The sequence below is a fragment of the Mya arenaria genome, chromosome 13 (genome assembly GCF_026914265.1).
Source record: "Mya arenaria isolate MELC-2E11 chromosome 13, ASM2691426v1".
NCBI classification, from domain to species: Eukaryota; Metazoa; Mollusca; class Bivalvia; order Myida; family Myidae; genus Mya; species Mya arenaria.
Genome location: NC_069134.1, coordinates 56,571,718 through 56,590,744, shown reverse-complemented (window position 1 = coordinate 56,590,744; position 19,027 = coordinate 56,571,718). Strand labels below are relative to the sequence as shown.

Sequence of the window (19,027 nt, the reverse complement as noted above, 5' to 3'; positions counted from 1 at the left end):
ATGGGTACAATATTGAGTCCATCCACTATTTATTACGGAAATACGATCTTACACTGAAATAAACAAATATCATCTGTTAAGTTGCACTATAAACAGTTTATAGTGCAATTAATAGATGATATTAATGGTGATAATAGAGTGTCATAGAAAAACATATTTTCACGAGTAACGATATCCAGGTAATAATAAGGACCACTTTTCAAGGGGAAGTAACAACAATGGATTTTAAAAGTAGTTCGGAAAGTTGATATTTTCACTCCTTATTTTGCAGTGAAAATACCAATTTCACAGTGAAAATATCAATTTCACTGTTGTTATTTCACTGATAAAACTCAATATTTCATTGAAAAGTATGTAAAAAAATATAATATTGCACATGGGAGTAGACATTTTGGAATTATCTAAGGGCGCTTCGTGTGCATGAGATTTATGACACTATCTAGCATAAACAATAGAAAAGGCTTGGAAGAACTTGATTGGCCTAGCCTAAAATTTATTTTCTAGTTTATATTGCACGTTTTGCAACACATCGTTATGCAGGACCATAATCACTAATATCCCGAGTCTGAGTTGGGACTCAGTCTCAGAAAACCAAATTATATCTGTGGTGTAAAGTTGCTACAGGAGCAAATATGGCCAGAAGTGATGTATCTGTTTAAAGCAACTGTGCAAGAAAATTTGCAAGAAAAAAAGAAAATTATCGAAAACTGTCATAAACTTGGTATTAATGTGTACAATGCATTGAAACTTACCAACTGAAGTACCACATAGTTTACAATTTATTTAAGTTTAGCAGTTATTTCGTATTTTTCCATTAAAAACGATTACTGGGTATGTCTACCTAGTAGAATTAATTCCTTATGCGTGACTGGCTAGTCGGTGTTATAACGTGATATTACCGAGTTAGGTGTATAGCTTAATCATGTCACCCTATTAGATTAAGCATTCATAGCTCAGTGGATACGACGCTGGACTGCAATTTTGGCGACTCGGGTTCGAACCCGGTCTCCGACACATTTTTTTTACATTTTGGTACTTTTTTACAATTATGATATCAAAGCGTAACACATTATATTAAATAATTGTCCTGAGATTCGTTACAGAAAAAAACACACTTTTTTTGGTGCCAATCTGGTGTACAGTCCCTTTAAAAGTAATATGTTCTATTATCAGGCACACACCATAAAAAGCAGTTACATTATAGATATTTTGAAACTTTAAAAAATCATTTTCTGAGCCCGAGTGTCAAACTCAGACTCTTCACGTTAGAAAATATGGCCGACAGAAGCACCACATATTTTTCAACTGACCTGAATGGCCTATTAGAGCCTTTTTTTAGAAAATGATGCCACGTTGAGGAGAACAAACTTGTAACATTTATGAAGGTGTATAAGCTGTAAAACTCGAAGAATTTTTATGATGCCTACCAAATAACATAATAAACAAAATCAGTAAAAAAGGGTTTAATTTCTAGACTTTAATAGACGTGAATTTCATAAATTAGCTAATCAAAGACATGTAAGTCGTGATTACTGAGTGACGGAGTAGTAAGTGGTTGCTTTCCTCCCGCAAGCATTGAGCAAGGAATGACCAAGAGTGTCCTTGCTCAACAGGGTCATTTTGGCGGTGGTCAGTAGATTGACTAACTTCACCTGAAATATTAGATTTGCAGCTGAACTTCTGTCCATATTCTAAGCCCTTTAAGTTGATCTGTAAATATTAAATATTTATTCTCGGTTATGTGCAACGTTTACAAAAGAGAAAACAGCATCTTTTATAATCATATTCATCATAGTCTTCTTGGGAGGCTTGTACACAGCATAGCACTTAATGAATTCACCAAGAATTAATACATTACACAAAAGAAACTGTGTCAAGTGTGCATCAGTATACTCCTATCTCAAATGCTGTCTTGCCTGCGTCAATGTGCACCTACCTCAGAGGCTGTATTGCCTGCGTCAGTGTGCACCTACCTCAGAGGCTGTATTGCTGCGTCAATGTGCACCTACCTCAGAGGCTGTCTTGCCTGCGTCAGGGCGCACCTATCTCAGAGACTGTCTTGCCGGAGTCAGGGCGCATCTACCTCAGAGGGTGTCTTGCCGGCGTCAGGGCGCACCTACCTCAGAGGCTGTCTTGCCTGCGTCAGTGCGCACCTACCTCAGAGGCTGTCTTGCCTGCGTCAATGTGCACCTACCTCAGAGGCTGTCTTGCCTGCGTCAGTGTGCACCTACCTCAGAGGCTGTATTGCTGCGTCAATGTGCACCTACCTCAGAGGCTGTATTGCTGCGTCAATGTGCACCTACCTCAGAGGCTGTATTGCTGCGTCAGTGTGCACCTACCTCAGAGGCTGTATTGTTGCGTCAGTGTGCACCTACCTCAGAGGCTGTATTGCTGCGTCAATGTGCACCTACCTCAGAGGCTGTCTTGCCTGCGTCAGTGTGCACCTACCTCAGAGGCTGTATTGCTGCGTCAATGTGCACCTACCTCAGAGGCTGTCTTGCCTGCGTCAATGTGCACCTACCTCAGAGGCTGTCTTGCCTGCGTCAGTGTGCACCTACCTCAGAGGCTGTATTGCTGCGTCAAATGGCACCTACCTCAGAGGCTGTATTGCTGCGTCAATGTGCACCTACCTCAGAGGCTGTATTGCTGCGTCAGTGTGCACCTACCTCAGAGGCTGTATTGCTGCGTCAGTGTGCACCTACCTCAAATGCTGTCTTGCCTGCGTCAATGTGCACCTACCTCAGAGGCTGTATTGCTGCGTCAATTTGCACCTACCTCAGAGGCTGTATTGCTGCGTCAATGTGCACCTACCTCAGAGGCTGTATTGCTGCGTCAGTGTGCACCTACCTCAGAGGCTGTATTGCTGCGTCAATGTGCACCTACCTCAGAGGCTGTCTTGCCTGCGTCAGTGTGCACCTACCTCAGAGGCTGTATTGCTGCGTCAATGTGCACCTACCTCAGAGGCTGTCTTGCCTGCGTCAATGTGCACCTACCTCAGAGGCTGTATTGCTGCGTCAGTGTGCACCTACCTCAGAGGCTGTATTGCTGCGTCAATGTGCACCTACCTCAGAGGCTGTATTGCTGCGTCAATGTGCACCTACCTCAGAGGCTGTCTTGCCTGCGTCAGTGTGCACCTACCTCAGAGGCTGTATTGCTGCGTCAGTGTGCACCTACCTCAGAGGCTGTATTGCTGCGTCAGTGTGCACCTACCTCAGAGGCTGTATTGCTGCGTCAGTGCGCACCTACCTCAGAGGCTGTATTGCTGCGTCAATGTGCACCTACCTCAGAGGCTGTATTGCTGCGTCAGTGTGCACCTACCTCAGAGGCTGTATTGCTGCGTCAATGTGCACCTACCTCAGAGGCTGTCTTGCCTGCGTCAGTGTGCACCTACCTCAGAGGCTATCTTGCCTGTGTCAGTGTGCACCTACCTCAGAGGCTATCTTGCCTGTGTCAGTGTGCACCTACCTTATGAGCTGTCATATCTGTGTCAGTGTGTGCTACCCTAAAGAGCTGTCTTGCCTGCCATGCGTTGCTGTCACGTCTTCTTCAGTGAACACCTGTCTTCAGAGCTGTCATAATTTAGTCAATGTATACATACCGACAGCCACTGTAAGAGGCGTCAGTGAACACCTGTTTCCAGAGCTGTCATAATTTCGGCAATGTTTACACACCGACAGCCACTGTAAAAGGCGTCAGTGAACACCTACCTCAAGGACTGTCATGCCTGCATCAGTATGAACGTCCTGCCTTTCCGCCAAAGAAAGGGCAAATATGTAGCAATCCGTTCCCTTCGATAAAGTCATCTGGTGCTGCAATAGCCCAAGTGTTTGATTTAAGTCATGTTATGAATTTAACATGATCACAGGGTGTGTTCTCACTCCCCAACCCATCACAGAGAAGACATAGTTTGCCATTTTTCGAGGGCGCAAAATTAAATTGGTGACTATAACGCATGTGTTTAGTAAGTCATATAAGATTTGCATTAAAGGGGCATTTTCGTGTAATTGTTTTTTCGTGTAATTAAATACAAAACCTCTCTAGGAAAAGTGTAAAACATACCAATTAAGTTGGTAGGTTAAGATAAATAAAAATAGAAAATAAAAAAGATGGAGACAATTATTTCACCGGCAACATCGAATGTTCATTGGTATTGGTTTGGAAACTGCTGTGTGTTGTTGGAAGGTGCTTAAATCAAAGTTATGCACCAGTCAATTGTAAACCCGCCCCCCCCACCCGCCGCCCCAGATCCGGGGACTTTGACTTTCGGTCCAGCCAATCCCGGTAAAATCCCCGCCCTGAGGGAAAAAAACTGCTGGTAAAATCCCCGCTTAATGCCCCCGCCCTCCGGAGACATCCTAGGTAAGGCCCATTCCCCGCTTTTTCTGCGCGAAAACAAAACCAACGCATTCACTCGGCACTGCGGGGTCACCTGGAAGTTAACAACACGGCCCGTTTACCCGGCTGTCCCCGGTATATCCCGGACCTGGGGTTGGGTGGGGGTGGGGTGGTGGTCACATTGGACTGGTGCATAATCATTTTTAGGGTTGGGTACTGAGAAGTTTTCAAGCCGATGTCTATTTCTAGATTTCTAAAAATAGGCAAAACATGAGCTTTCCGGAGATGGCCGAAAAGTAACGATATTTCTTTCATGGAATATAATACGGCATTTTAAATTTGAGTTTATATCTAAAACACAACAATAATAGTTTGCTTACCGTGTGGAAGTCGTAGAAGAATGATATTGTCTCGTGCACGGCAGGTTCGTGCGTGTGGTCGGGGTTTTGGGTGTGATGTGGGTGACGTGTTGTCATTTCCGGTTCAATTGTAGCCGCCTGAATTTATTGGACGAATAAAAGGATATAATATCAAGCGTTTCAGAACCCTTTTTAATTTTATTTATTGCATTTGCGGTATTAGGCCTTAAAAAACATTTGGTTCGGGTAACCCGAACCTACCTACGGAAAAGGCGCCGACCCTGACGTTTTTATAGTCAGTTTGAAAAAAATAATAATGAAAAACTAAAAAATAATATCTTTTTTTTTTTAATTGGTTTTCAATATGTAGTTTAAAACATTTAATGCTTATACAGTAGATAACTTTAACACCATTCCGCTATGATGAAAATGACATTCTTATATAAACCTTCATTCATTTGTTAGAAATACGCTGGAATAACATTAAAACAAGTTTATAAAGGCATACTGTGAACGATATAAACATCTATGTAGTAAAATTATTTCACCGATCATGTCTTGCATTTTTCCAACGTTAATGTTCAATCTTACGAAATTTGGGTATAACAATAATGGGCTATTAAAACAGGGGCGAATCCAGGAATTGACGTGAAAAGAGGTGTAACCTAGGAGGCGTTAATTTTTTATTATTGGCCCTCCATCAGAACTGAAATATATTTGGTTTAAAGTGATGGCAAAGGGCCCTTTGAACTATTTCTAGTCCGAAATGGTGCATTTTGGGCGTATTTGATTACCGTTTTTCTCCTATATTGAAATTAAAAGTGAAATATTTTAGGGCGTGCCCTGACCCCATTATTTACCACAGAACGCTTCAGACAGCCACGGTTGTATAAAGACACAAATATCCTGGTCTTATGACCGCTCTCTTTAAAACAATATCTAAGCAGATGATCATCAAACTTGGTTGTACCATAAATAAATTGTTGCGGGTGTCACCTCTGTGCCGCCGTAGAAGACAGCAGTACATACTTCGACATTATGGCCACGTAGCGTTCCAATGACCCCTAATTCGACTATTGACTAAAGTTTGAGTAAAACTGTTTTATTTGTTGAATGCTATTAAAACCACAATTAAAAAACTTACCAAAGCGCATGCCACGAACGCGTACATCAATACACACTTCAACATTTTGGCGACGTAGTGTTCACTTTAACCTCGGAACTTTGTAACTGAAATCTTGGCTATTTGAATGTGCTGACTTCAGTTTCTTATCATTTTATCTCTAACGTCGGCACTTTGGTCTCTCATTTTCACATATCGTGACTATTGAATGCATAAGGAGCGGTCACATGTACTCACTTTCAAACAAATGTTAATAAATACGTCTTATATTCATTCGGAACTTCGGGTTAATGCCGGTACATCACATGAAGTAGTTCGTACAAATAAAAAATAGTATAAATTAATTGTAGTGTGTTAACTTTTACTTTGTGTATTGTGTAAGTTTTAACTGATTGCTAGTGAAGTGTATTATTGCGTGACTTATTAAGATTCCCAAGAATAAAATCATTAAGTCTTACTGCTGAATAAAAATTACTACGCGATCTACTTGCTGCGTCGTCAAATGTAAAGATTTTTGACATTGTAAACCGTCCATATACATCCTAGGTTGTTTTCGATGAAAATGGTCGAGGTGCTTCGAATGTCTTACATTAAGAGACAAAGATACTATTATCTGAAATTAAAGACGCGAAAAACAAAAAGTAATACGAAGTTGAAAATTCAACCTAACTCATTCCAATGAGTCTCTCTTACTTTTGATCGCTAATTCTACGTTCACTTTACTCAACTGTTGTTTTTATCACAAACAAATGAACCTTTTGACAGAACATTGGATATTTATTTTTGTGACACTCCAAAACCATAGGAGATCTTGAAAACAATCCAAGTTAAACTTTAATTAAAAACTTCTCAAATCTCATTATTATCATTGCTTAAGTATGGCAGCACATTATTTTAATGTTACATGAACAAACAAAGCTATATTCTAAACTATAGAATAATGGACTGAACAGACCCTTAAAGCTGCACTCTCACAGATTGACCATTTTATCAACTTTTTATTTTTTTTGTCTTGGAAAGAGCATATTTTTGCTTAAATATCTGCAAACCAATGATATAAGATTGCTGACAAAAAATCAGATCGTAGATTTTCATATTCCGTTCGAAAATTATTGTTTTATGGCTTAAACCGTTACAGTTTTTTAAAAATGCATAAAACATCAATTTTTGAGCTTAAATATAAAAATCTGCGATCCGATTTTTTGTCAGCAGTCTTAAATAACTTGCTTCCATGGATTTTCGCAAAAATTGGCTCGTTCCAAGGCAAAAAATAATAAGTTGTCAAAACATTCAATCTGTGAGAGTGCAGCTTTAAGTAATCAATATCTGACTTAATCAATCGCTTTAACCTGTACTGTGTGTATTGATCTAGTTTTGGAATACCCGATTCAATAACTGGTACGTATACATGTGGTATTCAACCGCAGTGTTTTATTTAATATTGATAACAGGGATTGTATATAAGATATCGAGGGCGGAATACAGTAGAATAGTTAGAAATACCGTACCGGAAAAGGTAAGTTATTTTTAAGTAACCTCGTTATTGTATGATTAGAAGAGTTATTGTTTGTAGTTAGTGTTTTGTTCATGCACGTTATTATAATTTAAATACAAGCTATACCTGAATAAGAACATGTCAAATGAAGTCATGATTTACTACTACCACTACTACTACTACTACTACTACTACTACTACTACTACTACTACTACTACTACTACTACTACTACTACTACTACTACTACTACTATTACTGCTACTGCTGCTGCTGCTGGTGTTGCTGCTGATGCTGTTGCGGCTGCTGCTGCTTTACTACTACTACTACTACTACTACTACTACTACTACTACTACTACTACTACTACTACTACTACTACTACTACCACTACTACTACTACTACTACTACTACTACTACTACTACTACTACCACTACCACTACCACTACCACTACCACTACTACTACTACTACTACTACTACCACTACTACTACCACTACCACTACTACTACTACTACTACTACTACCACTACTACTACTACTACTACTACTACTACTACTACTACCACTACTACTACCACTACCACTACTACTACTACTACTACCACTACTACTACTACTACTACTACTACTACTACTACTACTACTACTACTACTACTACTACTACTACCACTACCACTACCACTACCACTACCACTACTACTACTACTACTACTACCACTACCACTACCACTACCACTACCACTACTACTACCAATACCACTACCACTACCACTACCACTACCACTACCACTACCACTACCACTACTACTACTACTACTACTACTACTACTACTACACTCCCACTACAACCCACACTGCCACTCCCACCCCGACCCCCACTACCACTCTCACATAAATGTAATAAAACAATGTTTCAGATCCGAGATGTCGAAAGAAGATAAATTAAAGCTACTTGAAGAGAAAGCCGAGAAGGTTGCAACGCTGAGTAAGAGGGACATGACAGAGTTGAAGAGCTTCGGTAATCCTCCGACAGCCATCGTCGATGTGCTAGGGGCCACGCTGAAGCTTCTTGGCGAAGAAAACACGGTCAGCTATTTGCTTCATAAATTATTTAAAGATCCATGCACATACAAAGATGGGATACACATACTGAATTGTGCCGATTAACTTTCGTTACCAATGCATAACACCGTATGATTCAAAGCTGCACTCTCACAGAATGATAGTTTTGACACCTTTTTTTTATAGTTTTTCTTTGTCTTTGAATGAGCCAAGTGTTGCGTAAATGGCTGGCAAACAGTGATTTAAGACTGCTGACAAAAGATAAGATCGCAATTTATCATATTTAAGTTCGAAAATTGATGTTTTATGGCTAAACGCGTTATTTACGCCTTAACAAAAATGAACTTTTCGGCAGTGTTACCAAACATTTTTTATTGTTCTATTGTGAATTATCTAATATGACTGAATTGAAGGAATTGAGTTTTTTTCTCTACTCTTAAATCTTTTATACATTATACCAAAATAATATGGTGTCCCCAGCCATCGGAAAGTCTAAAAATAATAAACTTTAATCATAAAATAATGATTTCGTAATTTAAGTACGTATTGCCTATTTAAAGGTAACCCATCCATTATGAATACAATATTTGCGTCTGGTTTAGTTACATTTAAAAGTTACAATATGATACGTTTCCATATTTATCCAAGTTTTCACCAATACATGGGTTTTTAAATAGAACAACAAACAAATCAATTAAAGATGCACTCTTATTCCCAGATAAGATTTAACACAATTAATAATATTCCAAAAAGGATGAATAAATGTCGAAAACAATGGTTCTTAAGGATACCGAGTTTAATTTGAAAGAAATGAGCATAAAACACGTTATTTTACCTTATGAGACTATAGTAGACCACAATCAATCTTTTAGCATTTACACGGTTACAATTTTGATATCAGTAATTAATACTGGTGTTCAAAATGCAATCCATGCATTATAATATAATGCGTAGCTGTAATAAGCAGTTGAGCAAATTTTACGAAATAATATTTTATCACATTTCCAATCAAAAAACATTTACATTTTTCCTGGAAATGTCTTAACACAAAATGAATATGTTTTTGTGTCAAAATTGTCAGTACTACCCAGTGTGTGTATACCACGTGATAAATTACGTCATAAATGCTACGTCGGAAGGCTATATTTTGCTTCGAATGAAGACTTTAAACAAAGATAACTTTCCTATTTCTTCACCATTTTTTCTTTTACCAGAGTTTGATTGAGAGTGTAGTTCCTTAAAACACTTCGACAAACCGTTTCACAATACGGCTGCCTGACGGAGCACTGTCAAAACATTAATTTGGAAACAGGTTTGTCGAAGTGTTTGTTGAAACTTATCAGCTTATCAAACTCCGGTAATGAAACGAAAGCGTGGCTATTTTAAGCGGCATTGACTGCTCTTTGTTTCATTTAAAATGATGTTGTAAAAGAATTGTTATCTTTGATTTAAGTCTACATCTTAAGCAACATGTTGCCTTTTGATGTAACATATATGACGAAATTGGGGCCAGTATAAATTAAACAAACATTCACACAAGTAAATTTTTTAACATTTCCATGGGTTTCAGGATTGGAAAAACATCATGTATAGTATGTCCAGAAATGATGGAAGATCAATGCAGGATTTGGTAAGTCGATAGAAAGATTGTTTTATTGAATTACTCGAGAAAGCGTACGCGATAGTGCACATAAAATATTTATTCAAAAAAGAAAACCTGATTATTTTTTTCCAATTTCTTTCGATGACATCCTATTTAAAAGCCATACTTTTTAAAAGTAAAGTCCAGAAAATTTATTCAAAACTTCATCGATTACGGGATTTCTGATAAAATACAGCATTTTTCTCCCACTTCAGATTAGTAGATCCAATATTTTAACCATGCTAGATATTCTTATCTTGCCCACGGGCGAAGATAAAATGCCCGTATGGAACTCCTTTTAAATGGTCACCACATTGTAATTACCTCCCTTGTTGAAGCCTGTCGTCAGTACCATCAAGGAAATCTTGTCTTATGATAATATTTAAAACGCTAAATAATTATTTATCGCTTCAAATGCCACCATATAACAGTTTTCACGCACCATTCAAGAAATAATGCTTCATTCTCCTAAGAACTATTAAAAAGACCGATTTGACTATTAACATTAACTGGATCACTGCGCGAATATCCATGACATCCACGTGCTATCGCATATCCATACGCAATTATTTTCACTAAGCACAAAAGAGTTCCAGCAAAAAAATACATTTTTACTTAATTTTGTTAAACTGAGGTGGGAGAAAAAGCATCTACCATAGCTGCTCGTGTAAGATAGGTTCATTCCGACCCTCGCGCAGGGTGTTTTGCGGAAACTCTGTAAACTCGTTTCTGCAAAACACCCAACACTCGGGTCGGAATGAACCTATCTTACACTCTCGGCCATAGAAGATACTTATAATCTTATTTGAAGACGTGCATTATTAAAAACACTATAATAGCACAATAAATTGCAAACAACTTACCACCTTTTACAAGATATAGAGCGCATATCATTGATTTTCTGTAATGTGGAGCGATAATCAAAGCAGTAATGGCTGTTTCAAAATTGTTTTATCCCCCACCAACACCACTTCCGGTAAGGGACGCAACTCTTCTGCACCAATAAATACATTGAAATGGTGTATATATCCTTGATTTATCATCTGAGACTTTTAAAAAGAAAAAAAATCGTAGAAGATATTTCATTGGTTTATTTCAGCATTAATTTAACCTGTATCTATTTCACTACGATTGTGAGGAATGTTATATTAACTTATTATACTAAGTCGCTCTCGTTGACCCGGTGTCCCTCGAGAATGTGGTCTTGTGTTGTGGGGAAACCGGAGTTCCCGAAAAAACACACACACTTTTCCGACTTGGTGACCACCAACCAAACTCACATGCGCTCTGGCTGACTCGGGTCTTCTTTTTCTCAGTATCGCAAAGTTATATCAACTGTGTGTATACCACGTGAAAAATTGCGTCATAAATGCTACATCGGAAGGCAACGTTTTGCTTCGAATGAAGACTTAACACAAAGACTATTTCTTCACCATTTTAAATGAAACATAGCGCCGTCTACGCCGCTTACAGAGCCCCGTCTTTGGTCTTTTACAGGATTTTGATTGAGAGTTTAGTTTCTTAAAACACTTCGACAAACCATTTCACAATACGTCCGTCTGACGAAACATTGTCAAAACATTATTTTGGAAACAGGTTTGTCGAAGTGTTTGATGAAACAAATCACCTAATCAACATCCGGTAAAAGAAAGAAGGCGGAGCTCTTTAACCGGCATATAATGCCCTTTGTTTCATTTAAAATAGTGTAGAAAAGAAATGTTATCTTTGTTTTAAGTCTTCATTTAAAGCAAACTGTTGCCTTCCGACGTAGCATATATGACGCAATTTATCACGTGGTTTACACACACTGGTCAAAGAGAAGACTTGGAATATTAAGGCTTATTATTTTTGTTTTCGCGATAAAGTCTCTCTTTTTTGCTCACGGTAAGATAATGGGCCCATTTTTCAGAACTTTGTTAAAGTTCACAACGGGATGAACGAGATCTTTGTTAATCTTTAAACATGAATTATTTGATGATGGGCTGGTATTTTTCAATACAACAGGTACAGCTGAAATAGTTGTCTTAAATATTGTATCTATTACACTCCCAGAGCAGTAACTTTAAAAGTTAACAACGATGACGTTAACAACGTCGTTAACTTTAACAAAGTTCAAAACAATCGGCCACTGCGTACCTTTATAAAAACAACAACAAGATAAGTACAACATACCTTAATCAAAAATGGATAAAATTAGGGACGGATCCAATTGTTAACGTTTCATGGGGCAGACATTAGAACATGGTTAAACCCTTTTCATGAAGTCTAAAAATAGAAATACTTTCCAGGGTAATCCAAAACATATTTTCTACGTATATGAAATATAACGACTGCTCGCTCACTAGTGATAATGTAATATTCAGTTAAATAAATATTGAACTTCAACCTTACAGTTGAATGGATTTTATTTTGGTCACCTGTAGATTGCTGACTACGATCCAGACGACGTCCCGGATGACAAGCGCGCCGAAGCAAAGAAGACCTTGTCTCAGTACGATTTTGAGAAGGTTAACAGAATCTCGGTCTTCACTGCAGTAGTCTATGCATGGGTATGTAGTTCCTTTTGTCACAATTTGACACATGCCTTCACAGCTGTGGTGTACGAATTATTTTATGTAGACCATGACGTCACACTATGACCTCAACATTCACTGCGGTAGTCAATGGAATGTTATGTAGTTCGTGTTATCATTATATGACGTCTATCTTACTTCAGTGGTCTATGAACGTGGATGTAGATCATGTTGTCACATTATGATGTCTGCCCTCACTGCTGTAGTCTATGAATGTAAATCATGTTGTCACATTAGGACGTCTGTCTTCACTGTTGTAGTCTATGAATGGGTATGTAGATAATGTTGTCATATTATGATGTCTGCCATCATTGCTGTAGTCTTTTAATGGGTATGTTGATCATGTTGTCACATAATGTCGTCTGCCTTCATTGCTGTAGTCTATGAATCTGTATGTAGATCATGTTGTCACATAATGACGTCTGCCTTCACTGATGTAGTCTATGCAAGTGTATGTTGATCATGTTGTCACATTATGACGTCTGCATTTACTGCTGTTGTCTATGGATGGGTATGTAGATTATGTTGTCACATTATGACGTCTGCCTTCCCTGATGCAGTCTATGCAAGTACATGTTGATACTTTATCACATTATGGCGTCTGCATTCACTGATGTATTCTATGAATGGGTATGTAGATCATGTTGTCACATTATGACGTCTGCCTTCACTGATGTAGTCTTTGAATGGGTATGTAGGTCATGTTATCACATAATGACGTCTGCCATCACTGCTGTAGTCTATGAATGGATATGTAGATCATGTTGTCACATTATGACGTCTGCCTTCACTGATATAGTCTATGAATGGGTATGTAGGTCATGTTGTCACATTATGACGTCTGCCTTCACTGATATAGTCTATGAATGGATATGTTGATCATGTTGTCACATAATGACGTCTGCCTTCACTGATATAGTCTATGAATGGGTATGTAGGTCATGTTGTCACATAATGACGTCTGCCATCACTGCTGTAGTCTATGAATGGATATGTAGATCATGTTGTCACATTATGACGTCTGCCTTCACTGATATAGTCTATGAATGGATATGTTGATCATTTTGTCACATAATGACGTCTGCCTTCACTGATATAGTCTATGAATAGGTATGTAGATCATGTTGTCACATTATGACGTCTGCCTTCACTGATATAGTCTATGAATGGGTATGTAGGTCATGTTGTCACATTATGACGTCTGCCTTCACTGATATAGTCTATGAATGGGTATGTAGGTCATGCTGTCACATAATGACGTCTGCCTTCACTGATATAGTCTATGAATGGGTATGTAGGTCATGCTGTCACATTATGACGTCTGCCTTCACTGATATAGTCTATGAATGGGTATGTAGGTCATGCTGTCACATAATGACGTCTGCCTTCACTGCTGTAGTCTATGAATAGGTATGTAGAGTATGTTGTCACATTATGACGTCTGCCTTTACTGATGTAGTCTATGAATAGGTGTGTAGGTCATGTTGTCTCATAATGACGTCCGCATTCACTGATGTAGTCGATGCAAGTGTATATAGATCATGCTGTCATATAATGACGTCTGCCCTCACTGCTGTAGTCTATGAATGGGTATGTAGTTGTAAGGTGCAAGCCATTGCGCACAGGCATAATTTAACCATTGTAAGATCCAGTGTGTTTACCGCGTGGTATATTACGTCACAAATGCTACTACAGTAGGCAACTTTGTTTTTTTTCTGTACACAAATAAAAAGATGTTTTCGGTTTGAGCATTAAGGCTCATGTTGTGACACCAAAAATATTTTTTCGGAAAATGCATCTAAAACACATATATTATATAGAAAACCGATAGCTTATTCACTCGCCCTTTAGGACTAATAATAAACTCCACTATTGAAATCATTGGTATCATCACGTAATTGTGTCAATCAACCAATAAATCTACAGCTTTAGATTTAAACCCGTTATTAATGCTTCAAAAGTGTGGATTTGAAAGAAAATATTTGAGCATATATCAACATTTGTTGCAGGGTTCCAGCCGTCAGTATCTTAGTTGTAACACTCTTAATGATTTGCCACACTTTATTTGCTAAAAAACAAACACCGTTGATAGTGCGTTCTACAAACCATAAGTACCTTTAGGTCAAATGAGTAATAATAATGCATTAATATAAGAACATTCCTTTTGTGCATCCATATGTTTAAACTATATTGTCACCCTTAAACAATGTCTTGTGGCTTTGTGGAGAAAATTGCTTTTTTGAATTCAGGAAAGGAATTTAAAATACTATTTTTCTTTATTTAATTCAATGTCTTTCTTATTTGAAAATATATTGACAAAAAGCCACAAGACAACATTGATTGAATCGTTAGGAACATTTTCGCAAAGACAGGTATCAATATCGTTGACATACATTTCTGTTTAAATGCAATAATAGTTTTAACAAATATGTGATAAAATATTACATCGTGAAATTTGTTAACTCCTTACTGAACACAAACACGTACACACGATGTATATGGTCGTCGTGTTTTTTTCAGTGTATAGTCAATGGTTAATTCCACATTTGTTATTACAGGCTGTGGTTGCTGCCGACTTCTAAAAGCCAGTACTAAAGGATATCGGAATGTGTTCAGGCTTTAGACTTCGTTCACATTTGTGAATTAGCTTATGTTGCTTTATTCTGGATGCTATTTTTCACCAAGGCAATATGTTTGACCATGCTTTGCACACGTACTAGATTGTGACCTGAAGCAGCCAATTGTATACAAAGTGAGTTATCCAGAGGTTAACTTTTTGAGTAGTTGACACATTAAAACCATTAATTTGATTGGTTAGTAGTTAATGTTGGATAAATATCGACCAATCAGATCACATTTAGGATAACTTTGACCAAACCAATTACTTCACTTTAATACGACTGGCTACTGAAGTTAAATAATTAAATATACCAAAATACGAATTTTACATGGCTGGAGACCATATATCTCGTAGTTTTGGTATTATTTAATTATGATGTTTTTTTCCATCATCTATGTAACACTTTCATAATCTATATAACCCTCATAATCTGAAAGCAATGACCTTTGAAGGTATATCACCATTTTACCAGGAATCAAACTTTAAAGATGCACTCTTACTCCCAAAAAGATTTACCACAATTAATACAATTGTTTAAATATACCAAAAAGGATGAATAAACGTCAAAATCAATGGTTCTTATGAATGATATCGAGTTCAATTTAAAAGAAAGGTGCAGAAAACACGGTAAATCTTTTAGCGCTCACCAATCATTTGATAGTTTTGCGTTTTCAGCTATAAAATACAGGTAAGGTAAGAAAGGCGACCGCAAGCCGGTTGAACTAGTAATGAATGTAGGAAAAGAAACAAGAAACACTGCGTTGATTGATAATTGGCATTTATTCAAAATGCCATAAAATCAAATCAAAATCAACAAGAATAGGTTGACAAGTGTTTCGTTATGTTTCCCGTAATACAATAATCTGGGTGGGTAAACCGCCCCCATTATGAGAGACAGAGAAATACAAAGTTGTAAATAACGTAATATTATGGCAGTACATGTATAAACAGGGAAATAAAACATTTTGATGAAACACAAGTAATAATGAATCAAATGATACAAAGTAAAATGTGCGGCACCCTAGACAGTCAAGGTCCTTTTTTTAAGAGAAAAAGAGGTGAAGGAGTTGGAGGCGGTGGTAAGTTGAATAAAATAAACCAAATTGTCGAACGCTTCTATTATGCCGAAGGAAACAAAGGAGATGGCTGAAGAGTCTGATTGGTTTACAGAGATCACATGAGAGGTCAAGTGACCTGATAAGCCCGCGTGCCTTAACAAATCTCCTGATTAGGTGATCGCGGTCAGCTGACTGATAAAGACACTGCTAATGAAATATTCGTTGCACAATGACATAAAGAATTTTATGTGTGCATTTAAATACTATTTATATATTCTACACTTATAAGGTTGTAAAGGCGACAGCAAGCCGGTTGAACTAGTAATGTATGTAGGCAAAGAAACAAAAAACACTGCGTTGATTGATAATGGGCATTTATTCAAAATGCCATAAAATAAAACCAAAATCATCAATAATAGGTTGACAAGTGTTACTTATTATTATTATTATTATTATTATTATTATTATTATTATTATTATTATTATTATTATTATTATTATTGACGTTTCAAATTGAGTTTCCATTCGTACACATTGATATTTGTGATTGTGAGAGTAAAGACAATAAAACGAGTCAAGAATTTGTAGTGTTATTTTGTATGTCTTTTAAGAGTTATCTTTTTATTTTTTTTCCGATTGGCCGCTTTGTCGCTTAGTCTTTGTCGATAACGTTTATTCATTGGCCCGGTTCGGCTTTAACCCATTATTATTGTCTATGGTCGATAATGTCCATGTACCATTTTGCAGATAACCTGTCTCACTAATATATCGTTTTTAATTGCCGAAATCTGGTCGTTTGAGCGATTGCCATTTTTTTCAGAAACCTAGGTTATTACATTTGGGTATGTTGGTGGGTTGACAGGAAGTCAGATAGGTGGCGTCAATAATCGTGTATGGGCATTGCAACGAGGGATGACAAAATAGCTTGGCACAAACGTTCTCCATATCAATAAGGTGTGCCCGGTACAAGATCAAAGGTTAACCTTAAACCATACTATAATCTTGTTTCGTGGTAGAATGATCACAATAATACAATAGAAGCTACAGGGACAGGCCCAATAGCCAATACCACACTACAATATTGTTTAGTGGAAGAAGGACCACAATAATACAATGGAAACTACAGGGACGAGCCCAGTAGCCAAACCCATATTTTAATCTTGTTGAGTGGTAGAAGGGTAACAATAATACAATGAAACTACAGGGACGAGCCCAGTAGCCCAAACCATACTTTAATCTTGTTTAGTGGTAGAAGGATCACAATAATACAATGGAAACTACAGGGACAAGCCCAGTAGACAAAACCATACTATAATCTTGTTAAGTGGTAGAAGGATCACAATAATACAATGGAAACTACAGACACAGGCCCAGTTACCAAAACCATACTATAATCTTGTTGAGTGGAAGAAGGATCACAATAATACAATGGAAACTACAGGGACGAGCCCAGTAGCCAAAACCATACTTTAATCTTGTTTAGTGGTAGAAGGATCACAATAATACAATGGATACTACAGGTACAAGCCCAGTAGCCAAAACCATACTATAATCTTATTTCGTGGTAGAAGGATCACAATACTACAATGGAAACTACAGGGACGAGCCCAGTAGCCAAAACCATACTGTAATCTTGTTTAGAGGTAGAAGGATCACAATAATACAATGGAAACTACAGGGACAAGCCCAGTAGCCAAAACCATACTATAATCTTGTTTAGTGGTAGAAGGATCACAATAATACAATGGAAACTACAGGGACGAGCCCAGTAGCCCAAACCATACTATAATCTTACTTAGTGGTAGAAGGATCACAATAATACAATGGAAACTACAGGGACGAGCCCAGTAGCCAAAACCATACTATAATCTTGTTTAGTAGTAGAAGGATCACAATAATACAATGGAAACTACAGGTACAAGCCCAGTAGCCAAAACCATACTATAATCTTATTTCGTGGTAGAAGGATCACAATACTACAATGGAAACTACAGGGACGAGCCCAGTAGCCAAAACCATACTATAATCTTGTTTAGTGGTAGAAGGATCACAATAATACAATGGAAACTACAGGGACGAGCCCAGTAGCCCAAACAATACTATAATCTTATTTAGTGGTAGAAGGATCACAATAATACAATGGAAACTACAGGGACGAGCCCAGTAGCCAAAACCATGCTATAATCTTGTTTAGTGGTAGAAGGATCACAATAATACAATGGAAACTACAGGGACAAGCCCTGTAGCCAAAACCATTTTATAATCTTGTTTCGTGGTAGAAGGATCACAAAAATACAATGGAAACTACAGGGACGAGCCCAGTAGCCAAAACCATACTATAATCTTGTTTAGTGGTAGAAGGATCACAATCATACAATGGAAACTACAGGGACGAGCCCAGTAGCCAAAACATTACTATAATTTTGTTTAGTGGTAGAAGGATCACAATAATACAATGGAAACTACAGGGACGAGCCCAGTAGCCAAAACCAAACTATAATCTTATTTCGTGGTAGAAGGATCACAATAATACAATGGAAACTACAGGGACAAGCCCAGTAGCCAAAACCATACTATAATTTTGTTTAGTGGTAGAAGTATCACAATAATACAATGGAAACTACAGGGACGAGCCCAGTAGCCGAAACCATACTATAATCTTGTTTCGTGGTAGAAGGATCACAATAATACAATGGAAGCTACAGGGACAAGCCCAGTAGCCAAAACCATACTATAATTTTGTTTAGTGGTAGAAG

The 19,027-nt window shown here is 37.7% G+C and overlaps 2 protein-coding genes across 2 annotated transcripts; one reads left to right on the top strand and one right to left on the bottom strand.

Annotated features, from left to right (window-relative positions):
* Window positions 1–1,462: 1,462 nt before the first annotated feature.
* LOC128212940 (uncharacterized) lies at window positions 1,463–5,945 on the bottom strand. The gene is made up of 4 exons (XM_052918344.1): window positions 5,839–5,945; window positions 4,716–4,832; window positions 3,708–3,809; window positions 1,463–1,652 (listed from the first exon to the last, which is right to left on the bottom strand). Exons 1-4 carry the CDS (start codon window positions 5,881–5,883, stop codon window positions 1,530–1,532), a joined length of 387 nt encoding a protein of 128 aa, XP_052774304.1. The 5' UTR covers window positions 5,884–5,945; the 3' UTR covers window positions 1,463–1,529.
* A 1,275-nt stretch (window positions 5,946–7,220) lies between these two features.
* On the top strand, window positions 7,221–15,786 carry LOC128214851 (dynein heavy chain, cytoplasmic-like). The gene is made up of 5 exons (XM_052921532.1): window positions 7,221–7,333; window positions 8,234–8,402; window positions 9,949–10,008; window positions 12,444–12,569; window positions 15,152–15,786. Exons 2-5 carry the CDS (start codon window positions 8,241–8,243, stop codon window positions 15,173–15,175), a joined length of 372 nt encoding a protein of 123 aa, XP_052777492.1. The 5' UTR covers window positions 7,221–7,333; window positions 8,234–8,240; the 3' UTR covers window positions 15,176–15,786.
* The last annotated feature ends 3,241 nt before the right edge of the window (window positions 15,787–19,027 follow it).